Raw genomic sequence first — 25,595 nt, forward strand, 5'->3', positions numbered from 1 at the left:
GTCACCATGGTCTGTTGCAGCTTTTTCCAGTTCTTTGATCGCATTCTCCTGGGCTTCCAGTCGCCTCTCTGCTTTATCTAGGGCCGCCCGCATGGTCACCAGAGCCTCGCCAACCAAACCCTTGACCGCAGCTTGGATGCCTGATTTTGTCTCTTCCTGATGTTTCTCTCAATTCTCTTGAGAGAAACATTCTCCACCCATCTCCTGGTGCGGGGGAGTCTTGAGCGGTGGCCCGGTCCCCTCGCTCTGGCAAGGCTCGGGTTTCGCTGCCACGTGCGTCAGTTGGTTCGGTCTTTTGTTTGTCCAGGCTTTTTCCGCTCCTGGTTTCTACATGTCTTCTGGAATGACTGCTATTTGGCATTTTCTTCTCGTCGTGCTGTTGGTAGTGGTGTGGGGATGGTTTCTTTGGTGTCAGCAGGCTTTTTCGGGCGACGAGCCTACTTTTCAGATTTGTGGGAGGAGAGCCACCTGATGTGCGACTTCTCAGCAGATCCTCATCACCGGAAGTCCTCTGGGAGGCAATTCTGATGAATTGTCATGAGCCCGATGCACCTCATGAATTGGCCAAATGCACCTAATGAATTGGCTGGTGGTTCAGAAGCAGTCAGTGTATGCAGCTGGTAGTTATTATCCCGAGCTCTCCAAGCTTTGTCAAAAGCTGACGGGTACAATTGTTTCTTCAGCTTAATGAAATAATTTGTTTCAGTTGTAATTGAACTCTCACAAAGAGGACCCATTATTTCATGCACATTATTTGCAGAGATATTCTGGATGCTCTGTTGGTGTTCATTGTTATTTTGCACTGTAAATGGTTAAGATGGGGATTGAGCAAAGCTTAAACAATGCAAGTAAAATCAATTTTGCATTAAAGTGAGAAAAAGGTGCAGTATGTTTCTCACCTTTTCTCCCCCTTTCACTTTCACAAACATTGAGGCCAATTTTCAACTTCATGTGTAAATCAGTTCAAATTTTCATTTCAGAGTCATATGAATCCCAAGTGCAGTAAACACTCAATTATCTGTTCTAATGCCACTGATTGGTTGATGTGCATTGATTGGTTTGTATATTTTGATTGATGTGTCGGTTGATGCACTTGGATAGGTGTTGGCTGGTTAATTGGTGTATCATTTCACTGATAATATTCTATGTTCTCATTTACAGTTTGCTCCTTTGTAGTCCACAAACGATGTCATGAATTTGTCACCTTCTCCTGCCCAGGTGCAGATATAGGACCAGCCTCTGAGGTAAGAACATTTTCGTCAATGCTCAACAGATTTCAAGTATATCCATTGATGATTGTGTAGGAGTGAGTGTGCTACTAGTTTTATAAATGCTGAACTACAGGACACCGGGTTGAAAAAGGTGCATTGCTACGATGGAATTGTGTGGAGTTCAAAATGCAGCTTCAGTGATGACTAGGTTGTAGAGATTTGGTGCACTGTCAGTAATGTTTGCATTGTAGTGATAAATGTGGGAGTGTAATGGATTTTTGAGGATGCTCAAATGGAGTGGGTAGTAGATTGTTCAAATGAGTAATTTCCATTCATTGCTTTTAGGCTCTAACTATAATTTTCTTTCTGTGCCAGGAAGGCCATCACTATCTCTTCCTCATCCACCACATGTTAATGACAGCAGAAGTGTGGTACCCAGGCTTCTGCATGATTTCCTTTGCTACTGTCATTTTCAAGAGATGGGTTTCAGTAGCTCCTGGATAATGGTGACAATCGTTCTCACCACTCTACAGAGGCGAGGGCTTAGTATTGCCCCTACCCCACCCCACCTCCATCTGCTTACCAATTCAATCATTCCATAAGAATATTATTCCTATCTTCAGAATTCTTGTATCCTCTTTGAGGCCATCCTCTGTTTGCTGTGATGCTGCCTCATCTTTCTGTTCCTTCCAGGTAATGGAGATCTGACTGAGATCTCTCTCCAGTGTTAAGGAGCTCACCACCAGATAAACTATTTGAGAGGTGTGCAGTGATTGTGATTTGGTGAGAACAGTGGTCATACTTTTGCCTGCTTGGAGTGGAATTAGGAATGTGTGGGGCTTGGTGTTACTATCAATAACACCTAGCCCCTTCTATTCACGGCGGTATTTTCTGCTTCCCTCGCTGCAGGAATCATCGCGGGCGGGACCTAAAATTTGATGGTCCAGGAAAAGATCTGTTGACTTCAGTCAGGACTGGAAAATCCCACCCTTTTTGAGTGCACTACTGTTTTTTTAAAAACCAAGAGAGATAAGAGGTCCATTAAAAAAGAAAAGAAATGGTTATTAAATCTACCCAGTGAGCAATAGGAGGCTACCTTCTTTTTCTTGCTTTCTTAAAGAAAATCTGCATTCATTCTCATTAATGCTGAGCATTATGCTCTTCCTGAATGACCGGGTGATTCATTTCATACAATGATTAGATGTTTACTGGACATGATGATGCAAACATGTTTCCCACAGCTGGCAGGTGGAGTGAGTGGTGGGGTGGCACACAATACCAATTTCATTCTGTAGTATTTCCCTGGAATGTGTCCACACTATTTACTCTTGAGGCAGCTGTGCTAACTACTACGCCACCATGCTGCCCTGCAGTTGTCTGAGAACTAGTGTCACTGCATGTCCAGGAAACTGGTGAGTCACATCTGCCGCCTGCTGCAGGATTTAGTGCCATGGTAACTTGTCGGAGATTATTGCCAGTGTCACTGTAAGTGACTGTGGCACTCAATTTTTAGGCCAGTGGCTCATTCCAGGACTCCACAGGTGACCACTGTGAGATTTTGCAAGCTTCTGCACACAACTGCATCCAGGAGGTCACAGACAAAATCTTTTGAGGGCGCACAACTCCATGCATTTCGACTAGAATCAGGAAAGTCAGAAAGCAAGAGCAATGGAATTTGAGCACGTCTAGTTTTCAACAAGTGCAGGGTGCCATCGACTGCACCCATGTGGGCAGCAATGTGGCATCAATCTGTCAACTATGTAAACAGCAAGGGCTTCCACTCGCTGAATGTTCAGCTGATTTGCGACCATAGAAAACACATCCTGGACACATTGTGACCAGGATCAGGCAAGCCAGGCAGCAAGAACAATAGGATTTGTGTAGATCTCTGGTTTTCCACAGGTGTAGGGTGCCATTAACTGCATTCACAGAGCACTCAGAACACCGTGGCATCAAGCTGCCAATTGAGAATAGCAAGGGCTTCATCAAATGTTCAGCTGGTCTGCGACCATACCAAATGCATCCTGCAAGTGTGTGCACGAGTCTCGAGAATGTCCACAACTCCGACCTTCTCAACCGCGCTCAGATCCCTGACATGCTTCAGGGTCGACACAAGCTGCAGGGTTGGCTCTTCAGGGACAAGGGCTATGCACTGATGATTAAGCCTGTGCAGTGGCCACTGTACAGCTGAGACTAGATACAGCGAGGCACATGCTGTAGCTCACACTTTGATCGAGCAAACCATAGGGATGCTGATAAGGTTCTGAAGCCTGGAACAATCTGGTGGAGTCCTGCAATACAATTCGCAGATGGTGTCTCTCACATCGTTGTCGCATGCTGTGCCCAAAACAACCTGGCACTGCAATGGCACAGAAGTGCAGCACATCTCCGATGAGGAGGACATCAATGTGGATGAGGCTGAGGAGGTCCTCCAGGATGTCGGCCTTGAGGCCATGATGATGTCCAGATGAGCAGATGAGCTTGAGATGTGCTCATAGCTGCTAGATTTGTGGAGGGTAATGATGACATCCCATTATCTTCACATGGCATCTGTGAGCATTACACTTGCATCTGATTGATTGCACACCCTCTTCTAAGGCTCCAGTCATGGAGATACAGCGAATGCCCATAGTCTCTACATTCCGGGAGGACGATGACGACTTGCAGTGGGGTCAGTCCATTGAGGCACACGGTGCTTATGTAAATGTCTGACTCCTCTCTGGCTGGTGGCAGCTTGCTTGCTCTCAATGGCAATACAGTGGGGAACGTTTAACCTCTCCTGATCCTATGGCATCCTTCATAAGCTGAACCTTGCAGGAATACAGTGTGACTGGAGGCAGAAACGAATGGGATGGGGGTGTCGGCTGCACCTCAGAGGTGCAGAGAGCACACTGGGAGAACGACTGAACTCTGTGACGCCAGGCTAGGACATTGTGGAAGAAATCGTAATTCCCACTGAGGCATGGCTGATGTGTTCAGTCACTGTGAAGGAATGTCATGATGTGCTGGGAAGGTTGAACAAAGCACAGGGAAGAAGCCCTGGACTAACACCCCTGCCTTTATCTTGTGCAGCTATCAGGTTTACACTTCAAACTGGCAGTAACATAGCTCATAATAACAAGGAGCCATAGTAAGGGTGTAATTAATGGGAGTTTATTTACAGAAGTGAATATTATGTAGATGTGGTTTTAACACCTGTGCCCATTCTGTGCAACTACATTTCCATTACCCTGCCGTTACATCCTGGTGCTTGCTGTCTGCCATGTCCTGTTGTCTGTTAAACCATTGGTGGGCATTCTCTGGAGGACCAAGACCTGGAGGGCCCTAGCCTGCTTTCAGGTTCCTGTGTGACAGTGCCACTCTCCTAGGCCTGTAGAGCTGGAGCTGAAGCGGTCACAGGAATAGGTTATTCGGATGGGTGGGACACGCAGAGTCACCTGGATGGATGACCCCACGGGGTGCACCAGATGATCCTCCTCCCTATGGGTGCCTGAGGGTCTATGGCTGCCTCTTTGAGAGGGAGGGACAGCTGGAATGAGCGCAAACAGCCCTGCCCCCTCTGACATTGACACTGATAGACACCAGCAAGTGCTACTGCCATGGAGTGCAGCAGTGCAGGACAGAGATCTTGGGCCAGGTTTTCCATGATGGCCACCAGCCTATCAGTGTTGACCTCATTCCATTGGCCTGCCACCCTGTCATCTCTGACAGAAGGTGGACAAACGCCTCCATGGAACCTTGAGTGCAACAGTTAACCCTTCCTGATTTTCCATACTTTGCCTTAGGAGCTCCAGCAACTGAGACATGATTGAGTCCACAGGTACGTCATCTGACATGAACTCCGAAAAATCCTGGCCTCTCTTACTCCTCCGATTACCAAAATCCTTGGATGCCCCTGCCTCCGCCAGCTATGGATCAGCCATTGTGATGTGCTTACCAGATTGTGACCCTGAGGCTACTGTAGAACTAGGTCCCACCTAGCAGTGTGTCTCTGCGCTGGTGGAGGGTGTGGGTGAGCGCTATGACAGGTCTTAATTGTATGTGAAGTCTTATTTGTTGCTGCTCTCGAGGCTGAAGTCAGAGACCTGCTTCATGGAGCTGCTTCCCATATGTACCTGCGACAGAAAGGAGCGGTCATTAATAATAATAGAACATACAGTGCAGAAGGATGCCATTCGGCCCATCGAGTCTGCACCGACCCACTTAAGCCCTCACTTCCACCCTATCCCCATAACCTAATAACCCTCCTAACCTTTTTGGACACTTAGGGCAATTTAGCATGGCCAATCCACCTAACCTGCACGTCTTTGGTCTGTGGGAGGAACCCGGAGCACCCGGAGGAAACCCACGCAGACACACGGAGAATGTGCAGACTTCGCACAGACAGTGACCCAGCGGGGAATCGAACCTGGCACCCTGGCGCTGTGAAGCCATAGTACTATCCACTTGTGCTACCGGAAAACATGGGAAAGATCCCATGTTATTGGTGTCACAAGTAGGCTTACATTAACAATGCAATGAAGTAACTGTGAAAATCCTCTCGTTGCCACATTCCAGCGCCTGTTCGGGTACACTGAGGGAGAATTCAGAATGTTCAATTTTGGGACTTGTGGGAGGAAACTGGGAGCACCCGGAGGAAACCCACACAGGCATGGGGAGAACGTGCAGACTCCACATAGACAGTGACCCAAGCTGGGAATCGAACACGGGTCCCTGGTGCTGTGAAGCAACAGTGTTAATCACTATGCTACTGTACTGTCCTTTAGTGCATGCAGGGGCCTGGGAAACCGGTACCAGCACTCCTAGCAGGATTGTTTGATGGATGTTATAGTGCTGGATCCTCACTTGGTTGAGCACCGCCGACCTCGCCATCAGCACAGGAACGGTCCACGTCCTGATTGGCCAGCCAAAGGACTCTTTTCTCAGAGTCTGTTAGGATCTTGAGTACTGGCATCCCTCGACTCATCTGGCATCTTTCCCATTTGTTGAGTGCCAGTTTGTCCTGAAGGAAGACAGTTGGAGAAAGTGTAAACCGAATGGGTGCCAGGGCAAATGATAAGGGTGCCTGGTACGTGTGGATGTTGAGTGGGATCATGGAGGTGATGAGAACGTGACCCACAGAGAGGCGAAGATGTGTATGGGAGGACAAGTGGTGGTGTCCCTTGAGCTGGCATTAAGTGAAATCCTTGATGTGTGTGTGGGTTAAGAGTGATGAAAACAGAGATCATTCATCCTCTTGCAGCACTGGCTGGGTATCCTCTTCTGCATTGTGTTGGCACTGACCACTGCCACCACCACCTCCCATGCTGGATTGATCACCTTGGGTGCGGGTCTTCACCTGGAGAGTGGGAATAGAACATCGTGGCGGGCCTTAACTGCATCCAGTAGCAGGTGCTTGAGGGAGGCTCCAGAGAATTTTGGGGCTGTATGTTTCTTAGCTTTGGCAGCCATAACTTCACAGTGACTTCCTGAAGTCTGACATCTGTGTGTTGGGGCAGCATTTAAATATGGCTCCCGGGCGATTGGAACACTGCGGTGATGGTGAGGTTGGCGAATCAAGCAATCTGACTTGAAGCCCATGCCTGCTCATTTTTTTTTTTACGATATGTTGCACAATATTCCGGAAAAGAGCCCCCATTATCGAAGCTGAGTCAAGAGCCATTTTCCTTGCCCGAAATTGGACGTTGCTGATTTCTGGGATGATTCCACCATAGGTGTGGGTGGAATGATCACATGTTCAAAGCAACGTTTTCGCTTAAATTAACAATTGGTGGAAAAAATAACCAATATTTGCTGCCTGATAATTGCTGAGTTTATCACAAGTTAAGATGGGTCAATCTGAAACAGAAAAAGGCTTTAACTTATCAGCTTGTAAATTGCCTTGCATTAGATCCTGCTTGGTTATTTATCATAAAAGGGTTAATTAATCAGCAGAAAATATAAAACGACACCATGCTGTGTTAAACTTGCAAAGTCCCAGCTCTTATTAAAATGTTACAGCCTATTCAGCTGCTTCTAGTTGCTTTGCAATGTAAACGTTTCCACAATCTCAGCTCGCCAGACCCCTGGAGGGATCGTTTTTACCTTCACCGAAGTGGAAATTTAGTGGAGCAGATTGTTTGCCCATTATGGAACCCTAAAGCTGAAACCAATGGGATGAAAATCAACCCAATCTATAACAGTTCAGATGATTTGTTCTACTAGATCTACCCCCCAGGTGGCGAGGGTGAAATGAGCTCCATAGTGTCAATATGGTCCAGCTTGCCTCCCTCTAGACTGAAGACAAGGTAAGCTGGTCATTGCTCTGAGGTTAGAGTAGAGGTCTGTTGCAACAGCCGAACAATTTAAACCTGGTGTCACCAAAGGATCTGGATAGTGTGTAAACATGTATGCTGCGCTGTAAGGTGTATGAATAGGTGATCAAGAAAAAAAAAAATCCAGTGAGGCATCTGTGGGAAGTTGATTTGTGGACTGAATAATTTGGGACAGCTACGTTTCTGCAGAATATGAAACAAAATGTAGAAACTGTTATCTTAGAAAGATCAAAGTTTGTCTTAGAAAGATCAAAGTTGTCTTAGGAAGATCAAAGTTTGTCTTAGGAGTTTAAAACAGTCTTCTAAGAGTTGCAGTGGAAGTTTTATCGCTTCGTCCTTGATAGATTTATTATCTGATAAGATTAATTCAATACTTAAACCTGTCAATTATTATTGCATTGAGCCCAACTACTGTGATATTGATAGGTTACCCATTACATTTTGCTTTTGAGAGAAGGTTTTGTTCTGTGCTGTAGTATTATGACAATGACCTTGCTTGACTTGGAGCTCTAGTTCAAACCCTACATTGCTTCCATCATGTAGATAGATCTCTTTGAACCCTACCTCGACACCTCTGTCCCTGAAACCCCCAATAATATTTCTGTCAGCTTTTGACTGGATCCTCCAATATTTCATGTGACAGCATCCCATTCTCCACTCTCTGTAAATTTATTGCATCCTATTGTGATCAAACCCTCTGATTGTAAGACTGGGGAGAGGGGAGGGGGTGGGAAGAGAGTTTGTGAGACTGGAGTTGGGCCAGTGTTCACGCACATGTGGGGCGAAATTCTCCGGAAACGGCGTGATGTCCGCCGACTGGCGCCCAAAACGGCGCAAATCAGACGGGTATCGCGCCACCCCAAAGGTGCGGAATGCTCCGCATCTTTGGGGGCCGAGCCCCAACCTTGAGGGGCTAGGTCGGCGCCGGACAAATTTCCGCCCCGCCAGCTGGCGGAAAAGGCCTTTGGTGCCCCGCCAGCTGGCGCGGAAATGACATCTCCGGGCGGCGCATGCGCGGGAGCGTCAGCGGCCGCTGACAGTTTCCCGCGCATGCGCAGTGGAGGGAGTCTCTTCTGCCTCCGCCATGGTGGAGACCGTGGCGGAGGCGGAAGGGAAAGAGTGCCCCCATGGCACAGGCCCGCCCGCAGATCGGTGGGCCCCGATCGCGGGCCAGGCCACCGTGTGGGCACCCCCCAGGGCCAGATCGCCCCACGCCCCCCCCCCAGGACCCCGGAGCCCGCCCGCACCGCCTTGTCCCGCCGGTAAGGTAGGTGGTTTAATTTACGCCGGCGGGACAGGCATTTTAGCGGCCCGGATGGGCCAAAGAATCGAGCGGGGGTCCCGCCAACCGGCGCGGCGCGATTCCCGCCCCCGCCGAATCTCCGGTGCCGGAGACTTCGGCAACCAGCGGGGGCGGGATTCACGCCAGCCCCCGGCGATTCTCCGACCCGGCGGGGGGTCGGAAAACCTCGCCCGTGGTTCGTGGAGGCAGCTGGCCATTTAAATCATCAACTGCCTCCACTGAAGTGGGATCTTGGTAACCCAGGAGTGTTAAACCTGGCATGTGCAGATTAGACCACTTTGGTGATCTAATCTTGGAAGATTCCTTTGGATAGCCCGGTACACCTTCGAATATGGCTTGGGACACCCTTGGAAAGGCAACCTTTTGGAGAGGTCAGGTACCCTTTTAGGATTATTTAAAGTAAATATAATTGTGTGTAAAAAGTGCATAAACTCAAGTGCATAAAGTCATTAGAACTGTGAAAACTCATTGGAGCTGTCAATGGATTTAACTCTGGGCTTTAAATTAAAAAAAAATGTCTGGTGTTCAAAAGAAAAATTAGTGCTTGATGTTTCCGTATCAGATTAGTGCTGCAATGACTGATTTTACAAACTAACATTATCACAGTAGGGTGTTTGTTAAGCTTAGTTTGATTGACATCTCCAAGTGGTTATAGAAATTTTTGATTTTAGAAGAGATTCGTTTAAATAATATGTGTATTGAATGTATTCTACCAAGTGATTTTTGTTTAACATAGTGGCGTAATTAATGGACATTATTTTATGTCAGCATGGCTCCTGAGGTTTGCCCATGGTAGATACCAGGTGGGCTGGCATGGAGGGGGGGGCAAGGGGAAAGGATGGTGGGTGGGGGCATGGGTTGGCATTAAGTTGGCACTAAATCAGCATAGGGATTATAAAGGGATACGAGGAAATCCCCCCCCCCCCCCCCCCCCAAGACAGAAATCGAACTGCAGGCCACCATTTTTAAAGATTGGGTTTACAGAGTCGGGAAATGTCCTTTTGTCTCGGCACCCGACCCAGAAGCAAAACTCTGGACCTGAAAGTTTGTGTCCTATCTGACATCAGATTTCTGGGAAATCAGACCATGACCTCAGCTTGCCAAGGCAATGAACGCTGATTGAAACCAAAAGGAGAAAACACAGGGCTCAGAAATAAAATTTCAGCAGGCGGTCAGAGCAGGCTGGCATGTGTCTGTGTCTGTGTATGTGTGTGGGTGTGTCTGTGTATGTGTGTGGGTGTGTCTGTGTGACAGCTAAGAAGAGTGGTACCTGAAGGCTGAATCTTGTATCAGGGAGAGTGCTGATTCAGTTATTTTGGTGAACTCCTGCTGTCAGAATAACTGTGAGCTGAACTAAGAAGTGCATTCTTTTATTGATGACTGTATCGTGGATCCCGGTGAAGTAAGGCTGTTGTCAGAGGAAACTCTATGATCAGTTTTTTCATCAAGAGGAGTTGAGCTACCTGAGGAAGACAATGTTGAAGGACTGTGTGGCTGAGTGTGGTGGCCTGTGTTAAGGGGACAGCCAGTAAATCAGAGATCTATCTTTGTTGGGGCTATTTAAAATGTAATTTATCATTTCTCTTGAATACAATTTGACTGTTAATTCATGCTTGATTTATGTTGATTTTGGTTGGTTTGATGAGATAAATATTATAAAATGATATATTCTTCCACTGGGGTCATTGGATAAGTCCAGACCCACTTGCCAACCCTTCTCTCCCCAATCAATCTCACAACCTCCTTCATCCTTGCTTCCTTTCTTTAACTCCGATCTTTATGTACCTCCCTCCCTTTGCCACACCATTGGTGGAGGAAATTCTATAGGATCAGGAAAATACTAAGAGGAATCCAATTGAGGCCTAGTGCATCATGTACAGCCATCCAGTAATTATGGACATTGTGTGCTTAAAGTGGTTGAGGTTTAGCTGTGCAACTGTGCCATCTCCTTCAAAAAAATACTTCAGAGAGGCTGAATTTGCACCCAACTCCTTTTGCTGTTAATAATGGGGATATGTGCTGTGTCAGGCGATGACAGATGTATCACGTACCAGGGCCAAAATCTTTATCATGTTTGCCACTGAACAAATTGAGAGAAGACAGCTGCTGGCTCTCCCTAAATCCATGGTGCTATTGCTTTCACTCACCAGAGTTTCCTGTGCAAAGCAATCCCGAATGTGAACCAAAAGGGACATTATTCACTCACCGGCTGGTACATGACAATGCACAGAATTGCACAGGGCAGCACGGTGGCACAGTAGGTTAGCCCTGCTGCCTCACGGCGCCGAGGTCCCAGGTTCAATCCCGGCTCTGGGTCACCGTCCGTGTGGAGTTTGCACATTCTCCACGTGTCTGCGTGGGTTTCGCCCCCGCAACCCAAAGATGTGCAGGCTAGGTGGATTGGCCACGCTAAATTGCCCCTTAATTGGAAAAAAATGAATTGGGTACTCTAAATTTTTTTTAAAAGAATTGCACAGGACAGTGCCTTCCCTAGAAGCTGAAATGAAGCATTTATGGAATCGTAGAATTTACAATGCAGAAGGAGGCCATTCGGCCCATCGAGTCTGCGCTGGCCCCTGGAAAGAGCACCCTACCAAGCCCCTACATCCACCCCATCCCAGCAACCCCACCCAACCTTTTTGGACACTGAGGGCAATTTAGAATGGCCAATCCACCTAACTTGCGCATCTTCAGACTGTGGGAGGAAACTAGAGAACACGGAACCAACCCACGCAGACATGGGGAGAACGTGCAGACTCCGCACAGACAGTGACCCAAGCTGGGAATAGAACCTGGGACCCTGGAGCAGTGTAGCAACTGTGCTAACCACTGTGCTACCGCACTGCCCATTCATTTAAGGCAGCCTTTTGTGTCATCCTTATCTGAATGTGAAGAGAGAAAGTGCAAAGATGGTTTCTGGGAAATCAAGGTAACTGTGGCAAAGAAAGAATTCAAAATGATTATGAAAATTTGGTGCTAACCCAGCAATGCAGCAAAGAGAGATGGCACTTCCAAGTTTGAACACCAGTGAGTATCAAGCTAAAACATTTCTCCGTGCTGCAGTCTACAACCTTAAGTCAACAGTATCAAAACTACCTTCCTCACCATTCCAAAAATGGTGGGCTCTGATGTGTTAGGCAGGTAGGTTCGATGTGGACTGCACTCGATGCAGGGAAGCTAGAAACGGACGTCTAATGCTGGAGAAGATCCAACACTGTTTTATTCAACAATAGAACTGATATACATATTCAGCTGTGGGTCGACACTATACCGAACTGACTAGAGACCTTGTTAGTAGCCTGACCAGACTTACTAACTACCGCATGGCGTTTGCACTTGCTCGCTCGTGGACTCTGACTGTCTCAGTGGCAGGGTCGCGAGAGAGCGGGAAACCTAATGCACTCTGGCTTTATAGTAGTAGTGTCCTGTCTGGTGATTGGCTGCACTGTGGTGTGTGCTTACTGGTCATCCTGTGTGTCAATCACTGCCTGTCTGCATCTCATTATATACATGAGTGGATATTATGACAGGCTCCTTCTTTATCATAGCCAAGGGCACATAAATACTCCTTCAATTTTCCCTCTGTGCTATGATTCCACATGTACTATGATGTTGTGTACTGGTGAAGTTCTCTGCCACATAGGATTACAAAAACAAAAAACATAAATCCTCTTGAAATTGAATTAGGCAGTGCTGGAGCAGCAGAGAGCTATACAAATGTGTCACCTTTGAATAGAATCTGAGGTTGGTGCCGAACTGATTTGCTGAGATCAGCTTACAATCCTTGCATTTATAATAGCCATGTACCACAGAAGCAAAGTCAATATTAATTTTTTGGCTTTGTCACGAGAGGATTGTTCCTTAAATTTTCTTTACATGTGGCACCGAACTCCAATTAAATGCTGTAATCTCAAATCTGTATTCAATGTTCATAAATAATATTAGCAAAAAGTCCTCTCCCAGACATCAATTCCAGACCCACTGGGGTCTTTCAGAGAATGACAGATCAGTTGCTGAAATTGACTGTAAGAAATAGTACTAACCTTGGACAAACACAGCAATGTTTGCACAAGGATGCTGTCATTTCAGTTTTCTGTCTCCATTAACTCAGAACACAAAAGAGGCTGAAATTTTATTGGATCCAACAAAAACTAAACATTGGTTTCAGCACATGGAGCTCTAATCAAATCTCATTCTCCTGCGCACCCATTTCCTTTTTATTCCTTTTTTTTTAAAGCACTGCCGAATTAAATTTCAAGAGAATTTATGGATTCCATTTCAGTAACCTTACGTGGCAGAGAATTTCACATTCTAGCTACCCTCTGCAGAAAGACATTTTTGTTCTTATTTCTCCTTTGTTTTTGAGATCATTTTAAATTTGTGGTCTCTCATTGCTGACTTTTCACAGTGGAACCATCTACCACCATTTATCTTAACCCTTCAAAATCTTAGTGAGCTGTATCAAATTGCGGGAGGGATTTTCTGCGCAACCTGCCGACTGTTTCACGGCAGTGGAGGCAGTGTGCCATTGGCTGGCAGCAGGATCTTCTGGCCCCACCATTGTCAACGGTGGTTTTCCATTGAATGCACCCCTCACTGTCGGGAAACCTGCGGCAGGGGTGCGCCATTAGCCAGACTGGAAGATTCCGACGGAAAATTCCGGCCTATCTTTTTCTCTTTTGTCTGTTCCCTCAAATAATTCAACAAGGTTGGTGAAGAATGGCCTACATTTTTAGTACCCAGCTCATTCTCTTTAACTCCAACTCCTATTTCATACCTTATTTTATAATTACATCCCAGATGTAGTAATTAGCCAATTGCTGAAGACGGGTGATCCAGAACTAATCTCACTTTTAGACGAGAGGAAACATATTTGCCCTTCTCTAGCCTTGTGTTCCTTTCCACAAAATCTTGCTTGAGTCATAATTAGGACCTGCATGGTTTTTTTGCTTACCTCAGGGTCCTCCGCTGTAAACCACTAGGCTACAGTGAGTTGTCTTTAATGTGAGTAATCTCTTCAGTAGCAACTCTCCCAGAATAATAACCTTCACTACTGTAGCCACCTGGGTTGGCCACTTCCCGACTTAAAATGGAGAAACGCAAAGACTACAGGGAAATTCAGCTAACACAGGCAAAAACTAGCAAGTGCAGAAATCCTGTGTATTAGAACTTGCAAAAGCCCAGACAGCACTGAAACTCACAGCCATCTGCATACTAATGAGCGATCCCCGGGAACAATCAAAACATTTAAGGTGAATAAGGCCAAGCCAGACTCCTCGGCGCCAGCAGGAGCCAAGACAAAGGAAGGCCAACGGACACTCGGGGACCGCCCAGCGATCAGGGAATGACTCCAGTATTGGAGAAATCGATCCAAGTGATCGGAACGCAGTCCAATCACTTGGAACCAGGTACGGGGTCCGCCCAAAGGGGTGGGAAGCCCCTGGGGACTGTAAAATAGTGTCCCCAAGCTCAAATCGTCCTCCTTGGCAGGGTCACTCAGCCGCGAATCAACCCTTGAGAGTGAACTTCCCAAGCTGCCGCATCAACCAAGTAAGTCTCCAGTCAACGCACGCTATGAGATAGGCGCTCCTAGCTACCAGTCCATACCAGCTTTTGAATCCTGCAGACTCAGATCAAACAAAAGGCCATTTGTTCCCCTGACCTGGTGGGCCAATTCCGAAGCTAAGTATAGGTCTTTTAGTGATGGAGAATAGTCTAGAAAGTAGAGTTTATGCATGAATAGTGATTTGCTGTGTATAATAAATGTGTTTTGATTTGAATCTTACTAATTGGTGTGTTGAGTTATTGATCAGTACTTGAACTTGAACCTCGTGGCGGTATCATAAAGATACGTGGCGACTCTCGAGCAAAGGTCATAGAAACAGAGCAAATTCAGTAAAGACCCAACGGGCAACGAATTAAGAGCCAACCAAAAGTTAGCAACACTACACACTCTTGTGTTTCTACCATTCCTATTTCCGACTCATTGATGAAACCCAAGATAAAGGCCCCGACGTAATTGTTGGTTAATTTTTGGTGGATGAGACTTGGGCAGGATTTTGCCTTCAAACTCAAGAAGCCAACATCAGAGCCATTTTGAGGTCCTAGCCTCAGGAGGAAATTTGTCACAGTTTGAGATTTTGACAGAGATAATTGACGGGGGGGTGGGTTTGGCAGCCAGTCAGAACTGATGGAATGGTGGTGGGACTTCAAGTAGAGACTGGGTTTAAAGGCATCACAACAGCCTGGACTGTAGCAGCCATTTTGAAGAAGGATCCAGGGGGTTTAAAATGTAAATGATCCTCCCCAGTGAGCACAATCAACTGTGGTTGATACCCACTCAGTCAGGTTTTGCAGTAAGGTTCTTGAGGCCCTTACATACCACTGTCTAGCTGGGTCACACAGCCTTCAGTCTGCTGCAGGAGAATGTTTTGCAGCAAAGCCATCTAGTTATTTCCCATAAGGGGGTCCCCAGTATAATCAGCAGAACTACCAAAATATATTTGTAAAGGACTAAACCAGCAAAAGGCTTTAGAAAAAGCTACGAAAAGGCAATAAAGCCCTCTACACCAACTTTGTACCAGACATCTAGTAAATGGTTAATCCCATGCAATAACACAATTTCCCTCATTTGATCTATGCATTTATATACTTTTGATTGTGTTTTGTGTTTTTTTTTGTATTTTCTCGATGTGCTAACAACTCTTGTTTATCTTCTCGCATTCTGATTTTCTTTTCTACTACCCTGCCTTTTTAACTTCATTCAACCTTTCATTCAACCTTTCTACTGATGTGGAGTTACCTGTACAGCCAAAGCTTACCTTCCCTTCCCAGCAGCCTATGCCACTTCCGTTTGCTGTTATCCCCCTAAACTTTTTTGTTTAAACCCACCTCAAGAGCCCATGAGGATCTTTGCTCATCAGTAGAGCTTATTCCTGGTTTCAATGTCAGGCGTCTCTGAGAAAGAGAGCTAGATAGCTTTTATCTGTGGGCCTCTTTCTGGAGGATAAATGACATTATGTGATGGTGTAAAATGAGTTGTAGTGGGTTTTCAACTCATTTTACATATCGCATGATTGTTATTTCCATTTTCTCCCACTATTATCTCTCTCCCTCTTCTCCCTCACACTCTTTTCTGTTGTAAGGATTTATTTTGTAGGTCTCAGAGGTTTGTACAGTTGAATGGTACTGTTTATTAATAACACAACTATTTACGTATGTACACAATATAGCCCAAACTATACAATATAGCCCAAACTATGACCTAGCTCCATGATGCTACACATGATCTGCATACTTTTAGACTAACCCAGGTCCCTCATCATGTGATTACTAAATTGGGCATGTCCACATTAACCCTTATCAGCTTTTACAGATGCACCACAGAAAGCATCCTATCTGGCTGCATCACAGCCTGGTACGGCAACTGCTCAGCCCAGGACCGCAAGAAACTTCAGAGAGTCGTGAACACCGCCCAGTCCATCACACGAACCTGCCTCCCATCCATTGACTCCATCTACATCTCCCACTGCCTGGTGAAAGCGGGCAGCATAATCAAAGATCCCTCCCAACCGGCTTACTCTTCCAACTTCTTCCATCGGGCAAAGATACAGAAGTCTGCGAACACGCACGAACAGACTCAAAAACAGCTTCTTCCCCACTGTCACCAGACTCCTAAATGACCCTCTTATGGACTGACCTCATTAACACTACACCCCTGTATGCTTCATCCGATGCCAGTGCTTTTATGTCGTTTCATTTTATATCTTGTGTTGCCCATGTACTTAATGATTTGTTGAGCTGCTCGCAGAAAAATACTTTTCACTGTACCTCGCTACACGTGACAATAAACAAATCCAATCCAATCCATTATACTGGGTGTTCCTGTTCTCCAGCTCCAACTTATCCTCGCTATGCCAAACACCCACTACTATACTTCCCTCAAGTCTTTACCCAACATGTTTACAGTGTAATCTTTCTTTTAGTGCTACCCCTTCTCTCACCCTCAAGTCTTTGACTTTATAAATTCAGTCATTCTGGTCTCATTTTGAGGAGTTATAGTCTTGGTTACTTTGGGCAAACTTTGATGATTTGGAGTTGAAATCGTCGTATTCTGTGTTTCCAGCACTTGACTGTCTCCCTCTGATTTACTGTTTGTGCTCTTTGCGTTGAACTTTGCCTTATCAACAATCCATCTGCTTTATTCCGAGACCATAGGCTAGTCCAGTTTTCTCCTAGCATGAACATTTTGGGATCCTCCACACCTCGATGTCTTAGACTTGCACAACTTTCCAAAGTGTTCCAGCTGGTTGCAATTGAAACATTGCAGTTGAGATTGCTGGACATTGCTCTTTTGGCTCCACAACTCTGACATAGTCTCTCACCATCATGTGGTCTGTTTGAGTATTGCCTTCCTTGACATGGTGTGTACCTGCCCTTATGTTGCTTTATGAGCTGGACAGTTGGGTATTTTCTATGTCATGGTTTCACCTCACTACTTAAAATGGACTCTCATTCTTGCTGAATTTCAGACTGCCTTATCCAGAGTCAGATTTTCTTTCGCCAACGCCGCTCCGACTACTATTCAGTCTCATATGAGTTCTGACTTCATGGTGCTGTAGTCACAGCCTTCGGTCAATCTGTAAAATTTGTTTATGAAAGTTTCACCAGCTTCTCTAGGCTATTCACTTGTTCACCTTTCCTCACTTTAAAATGTTATTGCTGCTTAAATTAAAGTAGGTATTCGAGAATTTCTGAACACGGTCCAACTTACCTGAAGATTCATTTACTTCTTGCCTCACAGTGATGTCATCAGCTATTGGACTTTTGTAGACCACAAAGGAGACCACACAGAGTTGTTAAGAAGAAATAAAGGTTATTACAATAACTATTATTTACACAGCACAAAATATCCCAGCAGAGTCTCTCCCGCTGGTACCCAAACCGGCCAACTTTATACAGCAGATAACTATACATGGTTTAGGGTTCCCGCCTCCTTTAAGTTTTGTTTTAGACATATCGAAGCCCTATTTTTTTTTTTTTTTTTCATGCAATCATTTTCATAAATCAGTCTTAAAATAAACTAAAATATTGGGGGTTTGGTCCAGTATACTAGTCACTGTTGGGGTCTGGTCTGGGATCGTAATAAATGTAATTGGTTAAATGTGGCAAAATGGCAGGACAATTATCTGAACTTTCTGTTTTAAAGCTGTCAGATAAGTTAAGTGAATAAATCAGGATCAATACTATAGATGAAGATGATCACAACAGTCCAGAGTCATCAGAATGCCATCATGTAAACTAAGATTCAAGGAAGGAGCTGTAGTGATATGCATCACTGCATATACATAAGGGGTTAATGTAAATACACTACAACTAAGTAACCACTAGAGGGAGCACCAGAGATGTCATGACATGCAGACACGCAACCAATGGATCATTAGAACAGGACACAACCAATGGGTAATCAGGACACCCAGAGATGGCAGTACCACAAGGGGGCACTGCACAACCCATATAAAAGAACAGGGCACACAGGCTCTGCCTCTTCCACAGTTTTATGGATCAGAGTTTAGAGAACCCCAAAGTGTAGCATGGAGTTCAACTGACCCACAACTTTTAATAGATTGTGGTGTGGGGAGCACACGGCCCACTCTACAGGTGCGATACAGCATAAATGGACAAGTGTTTTTAAAAACAAAACAATGTTTATTCTATCAACTCAAATTAACCCTTTTAAAACAACCATTGAATATCTTAACACCCATTAATTCAAAGATAACCCCCAAAGACTAAGTAATCGTTTCAGCTGTCCTTTTAACAGCCAAAAGACTTAACCAACCTTCAAACAGGAGCACATTAGGTTACATTCAATATATATATAGTGAGAAAGGGTTCAACCGTGCTGCTGCTTTTGGATACTTCAGCTACAGCCCCTTTGTTTTCTTCATGCAGCTCACTGGAAACACACAGACACACCCAAGCTGCTCTCTCATACTGAAACTCAAAAAGCTCAGCTCCCCCCACACTCTGACATCACTTCAGTAACATAAGCAGTTCCATTTCTTAAAGGCACATTTCTTAAACACCCATTTCTTAAAGGTACTCTCACATGACAACAGACAGACACCTAGAGAGTTAGACAGGGTCGATCAGCAGCAGCATCACACCCTAGCACGTGGCTTAGAGCAAGCTGGTATAATTAGACTGAGTTACTAGAGAGGTAGATTAGCAGAGTGTCAAACTCATTTAAGAACTGTGTTAATAGTTCAATAAACACGTTGAACTCATTTCATAGTCTGGAGCATCCTTTCGTAGAGACTACATCAAGGAAGCAGCTTATGTTACACAATGTAACATAACACAAAAGGAACAGTTAAAATGTCACTCTGAAACTTGAATTCTAATCAAGACCTTTAACAATAATATATAGTTGGGAAGCTGTTTCTTCAATGATAGATTCTGACTTATAACAGGAAAATCTCAAAGACAATCGAATGTTTATTCCTTCAATGATATTCATAAGAACTAGGAGTAGGCCACCCGGCCCCTCAAGCCTGCTCCACCATTCAATACGATCGTGGCTGATCTTTTCATGTATTCAGTTCCACTTACCCGCCTGCTCACTATAACCCTTAATTTATTTGCTGTTCAAAAATGTATCTATCTTTGCCTTAAAAACATTCAACAAGGTGACCTCAACTGCTTCACTGGACAAGGAATTTGACAGATTCACAACCCTTTGGGCGAAGAGGTCAACTCAGTCCTAAATCTGCTCCCCCTTATTTTGAGGCTATGCCCGTAGTTCTATTTTCACCCGCCAGTGGAAACAACCTCCCGGCTTCTATCTCATCTATTCCCTTCATAATTTTATATGTTTCCATAAAGTCCCTCCTCATTCTTCTAAATTCCAATGAGTATAGTCCCAGTCTACTCCGTCTCTCCTCATAAGCCAATCCTCTCAACTCCGAAATCAATCGAGTGAATCTCCTCTGCACCTCCTCCAGTGCCAGTAACAGTACATCTTTTCTCAAGTAAGGAGACCAAAACTGTACACCGTATTCCAGGAGTGGCCTCACCAGCACCCCTGGTTTCCTTCCACAAGTCCCGAACAACATGCTGTTAGGTGAATCGGAGATTCTGAATTCTCCCTCAGTGCACCCAAACATGCGCCGGAATGTGGCAACTAGGGGATTTTCACAGCAACTTGATTGCCATGTTAATGTAAGCCTCCTTGTGACAATAATAAAGATTATTATTATAATAAAGATTATTACAGCTGCAACATAATCTCCCTATTTTTAAACTCTATCCCTCTTGCAATGAAGGACAATATTCCATTTGCCTTTTTAATTACCTGCTGCACCTGCAAACCAACATTTTGCAATTCATGCACAGGACACCTTGGTCCCTCTGCACAACAGCATGCTAAAAAAAATTACCATTTAAATCATAATCCATTTTACAGTTATTCCTACCAAAATGGATGACCTCACATGACCAACATTGTACTCCATCTGCCAGATCCTTGCCCACTTAGTTAAACTATCTCAATCCCTCTGCAGACTTTGTGTCCTCTGCACAGTTTGCTCTACCACTCATCTTAGTATCATCTGAGAACTTTCACACATTACACAAATCAACCGTGTAAATTGTAAACAATTACAGTTCCAATACTGATCCCTGAGGCACACCACTAGCCACTGATCGCCAACCAGAAAAACACCCATTCATCCCCACTCTTTGCTTTTTGTTAGTTAACCAATCCTCTACCCATGCTAACGCATGAACCTTTAGCTTGTGCAGCAGCCTTTTGTGTGGCACCTTGTCGAATGCTTTCTGGAAATCCAGATACACCACATCCACCTGTTCCTCGTTGTCCACCTTGCTTGTAATGTCCTCATTCAGCCCATATCTTTTCCATTCGGGAGGGAAGTGTTCCCAATCAGACTTCTATATTCTACAACTATAAATCAATCACAACACCAAACTCTTAACAAAATTAGTATGTATGGGTGCGATCGAACGGCCTCTAACGAGATCTCACAATCTGGATCTCACCCTCGTTGGACGAGATCCAGATTTCGGACGCGATTTACTGGCTGCATCTGGTCGGAATCAACGGGATACAGCTGGTAGACCCTGGGAGATGTCTCCACGGGATTCCCGACAGCCATTACACCTTGCGAGATCTAATCAGATCTCACGCAATGACGCAATCTGGAACCCGCTAAATGTGTTTGGAAAACCACTTGGGCGTGCTAGCACCGGGTCGAATAGCGACCCGGCATCTATCAGCCTCGCCACAGCCGGGCGACGATCAGCATTGGTCCCCACTAACGAGGACCAGGCAGAATGGCACTTGGGGGAATCTCCCATGTGATCGGAGACCCCCGGGTGATCGGGTTCTGGACAGGCTGGCACCCTTGCGCTGCTGGTCCAGTGCTGAGGATCGGGCCCGGGGGTGCCCTGCCCGTATGATGTGAGTACGTGCGGCCTGAGGACCCTCTTACAGATGAGTTGGGGAGTCCGGGGGTTGTGCCAGGGGGTCGCGAGATTGGGGTGCCATTTAAAAATAGCATCCCGATCTTTTCCTGCACTGAGGAGCTCCGCTCGTCTGAGCTCAGTGCAGGAAATTACGCCAAAGTGCAGTGGGGGAGGGGGAGAAACATTCTTTCTGGGACCCGATGGAACAGAGTGCCATTAAAAAGCAGGAACAACCCCACTAATCCCACCCAGAACAGACTCTGATTATTTTTGGTTACATCACGCCCATACATTTTTAAATGAGCCATTAAGCTCATTTAAATATGTCGCACCCAGATTCTCCCGTGGCTCAAGAACTAACGCCCATGTCAGGGAGACTTCGCCACAGTGTTGTTTAGCACTGGTCCACACAAATGTGAGCCAGAGGTAGCGGCACCTGGGGGGGTCTCCCAGCCCAATGGAGGCCCTGAATGGTCATGGGCAGGGTATGGTAGCACCCTAGCTTTCCCTCTGGCATCCAGGCACCTTGGCACTGTTACCCTGCACTTTCAAGGTGCCTGAGTGGCACTCCCAAGGGTGGCACTGCCAAGGGCTGGGGCGTGAGAGGAGTCATGTCCGTGAAAGGGGGATGAGGGGGGCGTGAAGGGAGGGGGGGGTGAAGGGCAGTCCTCCTGAAGGTTGGGGGTCTTGAAAGGGTGAGCCCAAAAGGGATTGGGAGGCCTGAAAAGTGGGGCCCCCCCCCCCCTCAGCAATCCCGTAGTGGGGTGATGCCCAGGGGGCGGGGGGGGGGGGAGGCTGGGGGGCACAGTGGTGCAGTGGTTAGCACTGCTGCCTCATGGCACTGAGGACCCGGGTTCGATCCCAGCCCCGGGTCACTGTCCGTGTGGAGTTTGCACATTCTCCTAGTGTCTGCGTGGGTCTCACCCCTACAACTCAAAGATGTGTAGGGTTGGTGGATTGGCCACTCTAAATTGCCCCTTAATTGGAAAAAAAAAGAATTGGGTACATTAAATTTATTTTTTCAAAATATGCGCATGGAGTGCCATTGCCAATGGGGTGTGGGGTAGTCTCAAGTTCACTTCGACTTTGGGGAACCCTTTCAAAATGGCAGTCCACTCTCTGAGGAGCTGGTCTCGCAGTGAGTTTGGCTCCCCATTGCTGAAAAAATTTCTAAGTGTGGCTAGATTGGGAGAAACTCCCCAAGGCCCCCAAGTGGATAAATACTGGGTTGGATCTCACCGAAAAAGCCGGCGAGAAACATCCCGCCAAACTCACCAAAAATGACACTTACATGTATGGATTCATGTTCCACGGTGGGCAGTTTTGATTCCTTTAAAGTTTTTGGTGAAAGACTAACTGGAATCTTGCATTTGTTGCAATTAGGATACTGCTGTAACTTCCAATGGTGACATTTGAGTCAAGTTGCCACTCTTGTTTTAAAGTTCTTACCTTGAAGTCCAGGCAATCCTATCTCACCTGACTCCTAACGCGGGTTGGATAAGGTCTGGGAAGCGCAATGTGCTCCAAGGGCCTTGCATCGAGGGCTGTGGAGTCATAGCACTAGATGACATAAACCAGGTAATTTTAAAGATTCAGCCAAGGTTAAAGGTCTTTGACACAATGTATACTGGGTAGGTGGGTAGGCTTTGGAGTGGGGAGTTGGTCTGGTCTGTCTGGGCCAGGTCAGCTAAGGCCTTGAGTTTGGAGGGAGGATGTTGGATCGGGCCTCAAGGGGAAGAGGGTTGGGGTCAGGCCTTGGCGTGGGAAGTCTGGCCAGGTCTTTTATGGGGGCATAGTTGGGGGTTGGAGGAAGTCCCATGTGGATGGGATGTCCTGTCCTGAGTGGTTTAATTCTTCCTGGATAACTATTGATGTAACACAGTCAAAACCATCCAAAGTTTGTTAATGAAATCACAATTTTCAGATGGTTCACGGTGCGGGGCAATTGTCCAGGCAATTACTGTGCAAACATTGTTTGGAACCTCCCAGGGTGGCGTAGGGGGATTCCCCAGCACATCTTTGAGGGAAACTCCCTCTCTAGCACATCTTTGAAGTACCCACTTAGCGATGACACCCTGGAGCTTGGAAGTTATGATCCACCATTTTGGCCTCAAATGTTTTGTTGTTCTCTGCTATCACTGTATCAGCAAGTGCATTGTTAAGCTAAATTGCCTTATTAATGACAGGTAATGATTATTGGATCAGCCTCCAAAAGAGTACAAATGGACACAGCCGAAACAGTTGTGGTGGGGGAGTTATAAGGAGTTTGTATCTCTACTAAGCTGTATGTAGAATTTGCTGAAGGTAAAAGACCAACTGCTGTATTATTCGTCCATCATACTATGAGTCAAATTAATATCTTAGTTTGACATAATATTGGAAGCTGTTGAAACTTCAAATCCATTGGGCAAGAGCTAGCGGCCTTGTTTGCTGCAGGCGCAAATCCCGTTATGGCCGCTAAAACTCTCAAGAGAGCCAAAATGGGATTTACACCAGTGAAATATTGGTTTGAGATCTTCCTAGCCCCACGCACCACTGATGTGATCATGAGAACATTATTTCCATTAATTTGAATTAACTTTAGTATAATTAAACAGGTTTATGTCATAGGGTCCATCCACAGCATATCTCCCCACCCACCTCCAAGACATTATGGTGGCGCAAACCACTACTGGTTTTCAAAAGCAGACAACATCTGTGATGATCATGCCAAGGGCGGAAAGCTTCCTTGAGGCCTCAGTGGTTCAGGGAAAAAGGCTGGGCATTGCCCTCTGGAACCCTGGCAGTGCCAGGGGCAGTGTCAAGGGGGCTCTAGCAGGGGAGGTAACCCTCCTCCATTTTCGGCGGGGGGGGGGGGGGGGGGGGAGAAAAGGATGAGAGCCCTGATGACAGCGAGGCGTGAGGGGGCAGCCCAGGTTCCCCCCCCCCCCCCCCCCCCCCCCCCGCCTGCAAAATCCCGACAGTGCAGAAAGAGGCCATTCAGCCTATTGTGTCTGCATCACCCTCCAAAAGAGGCCCACTCCACCCATCTATCCCCATAACCAGTAAATTGATCATGGCCAATCCATCTTACCTACACATCTTTGGACTGTGTGAGGAACCGAAGCATCTGGAGGAAATCCACTCAGACACTGGGAGAAAGTGCAAACTCTGCACAGTCACCCAAGGTCGGAATCGAACCCGAGTCCCTGGTGCAGTGAGGCAGCAGTGCCAGCCATCCTGCTATTCTTGCTGTGAGATCTTTGCCAGCACGTTGAAATTGCACAGAATGCTGTTGCATCAAGTGACCAAAGGCATCTGTGAAGCCAGTGACTTTCACACCGCTTTTATCACCTGATCAAGCACTTTGTGCAATTTTGGAAAAATTCCGCCCATTGACTTCAGTGACACATGTAAATCCCGCCAGCAGGAAGGACCAGAAAATCCCACCCCACGTTTAGTTAATTTGGTACAGGTGAGGTTGAAATATGAAATTCAACCTGAAAATAATGAGAGTATGGATCTGGGGGCATATCTACAAAATACAAAAGCCAAACAAATTTGATTTTGAGCATTTCACTCCACGAGTGAAGGCATGTGATGCAGACTCTCAAAAAGTTGATCGGGGATCAGTTGCTCACTTTGAATAGAGTTGTACATCTATCCGGTGAGAACTGGGATTGAGCATTTAAACACAAGGGCTCTTAAAGGGACAACATGACTGGCTTGCAGGTTCACTGAAACCTTCTTGGTCAAGAATTATGGCTAGCAGGACTTTCTCGGGCATTCTGCACTGTACCCCCTCAATATCCATATATCCTTCATGAATTGTAGGGTCCTGAACTGAATGCTGTGTGACAGACAGGAATTTTCAAATCCGAGTATACTAAGCACAGATGCCTTGTCCCAGCAAAAACAACACCAGGCTGAAAATGTGGGCAGAGAAATCACACGACTGAACTCTGCTCTTTTTCTGTTACTAGCTGTCCAATTAGCATCGTACAATGGCTGAGAATCCATAGTGGGCTGGCAAACATTATAACAATCATTTCACAATCTGGAAAGGAAACCTAACCAATGGGTTAGAAGGCTGCAAGATTCAAGTTTTAAAATAGTCTTGTTGCCCTGGCACATGATGGTGTGAAGCTGTGCAAGTTAATTGGTTTTCACTGATGGTTAGAGAGACTGCGGTAAACAGGGGCAATTTCTATGTATTAAAGATTGCCATTATTTGTGGAAAGCACAATAGCTCCTCAGTAAGGAAATACTGGTCCAAATAATCAGGCTTGAAAACTGTAGCTG

General features: G+C 46.0%; 1 protein-coding gene across 2 annotated transcripts in view; it reads left to right on the top strand.

Moving 5' to 3' along the window:
- The window catches only part of LOC140394178 (protein kinase C beta type), a 532,929-nt gene that overhangs the window by 294,750 nt on the left and 212,584 nt on the right, over window positions 1-25,595 (top strand). For both annotated transcript variants that reach the window (XM_072481132.1, XM_072481130.1), the window contains exon 3: window positions 1,162-1,244. In XM_072481132.1, coding sequence (XP_072337233.1) covers window positions 1,162-1,244 — 83 coding nt within the window. The remainder of the gene's footprint in view (window positions 1-1,161; window positions 1,245-25,595) is intronic.

This window comes from Scyliorhinus torazame, chromosome 17 (assembly GCF_047496885.1).
Source record: "Scyliorhinus torazame isolate Kashiwa2021f chromosome 17, sScyTor2.1, whole genome shotgun sequence".
Lineage (NCBI taxonomy): Eukaryota > Metazoa > Chordata > Chondrichthyes > Carcharhiniformes > Scyliorhinidae > Scyliorhinus > Scyliorhinus torazame.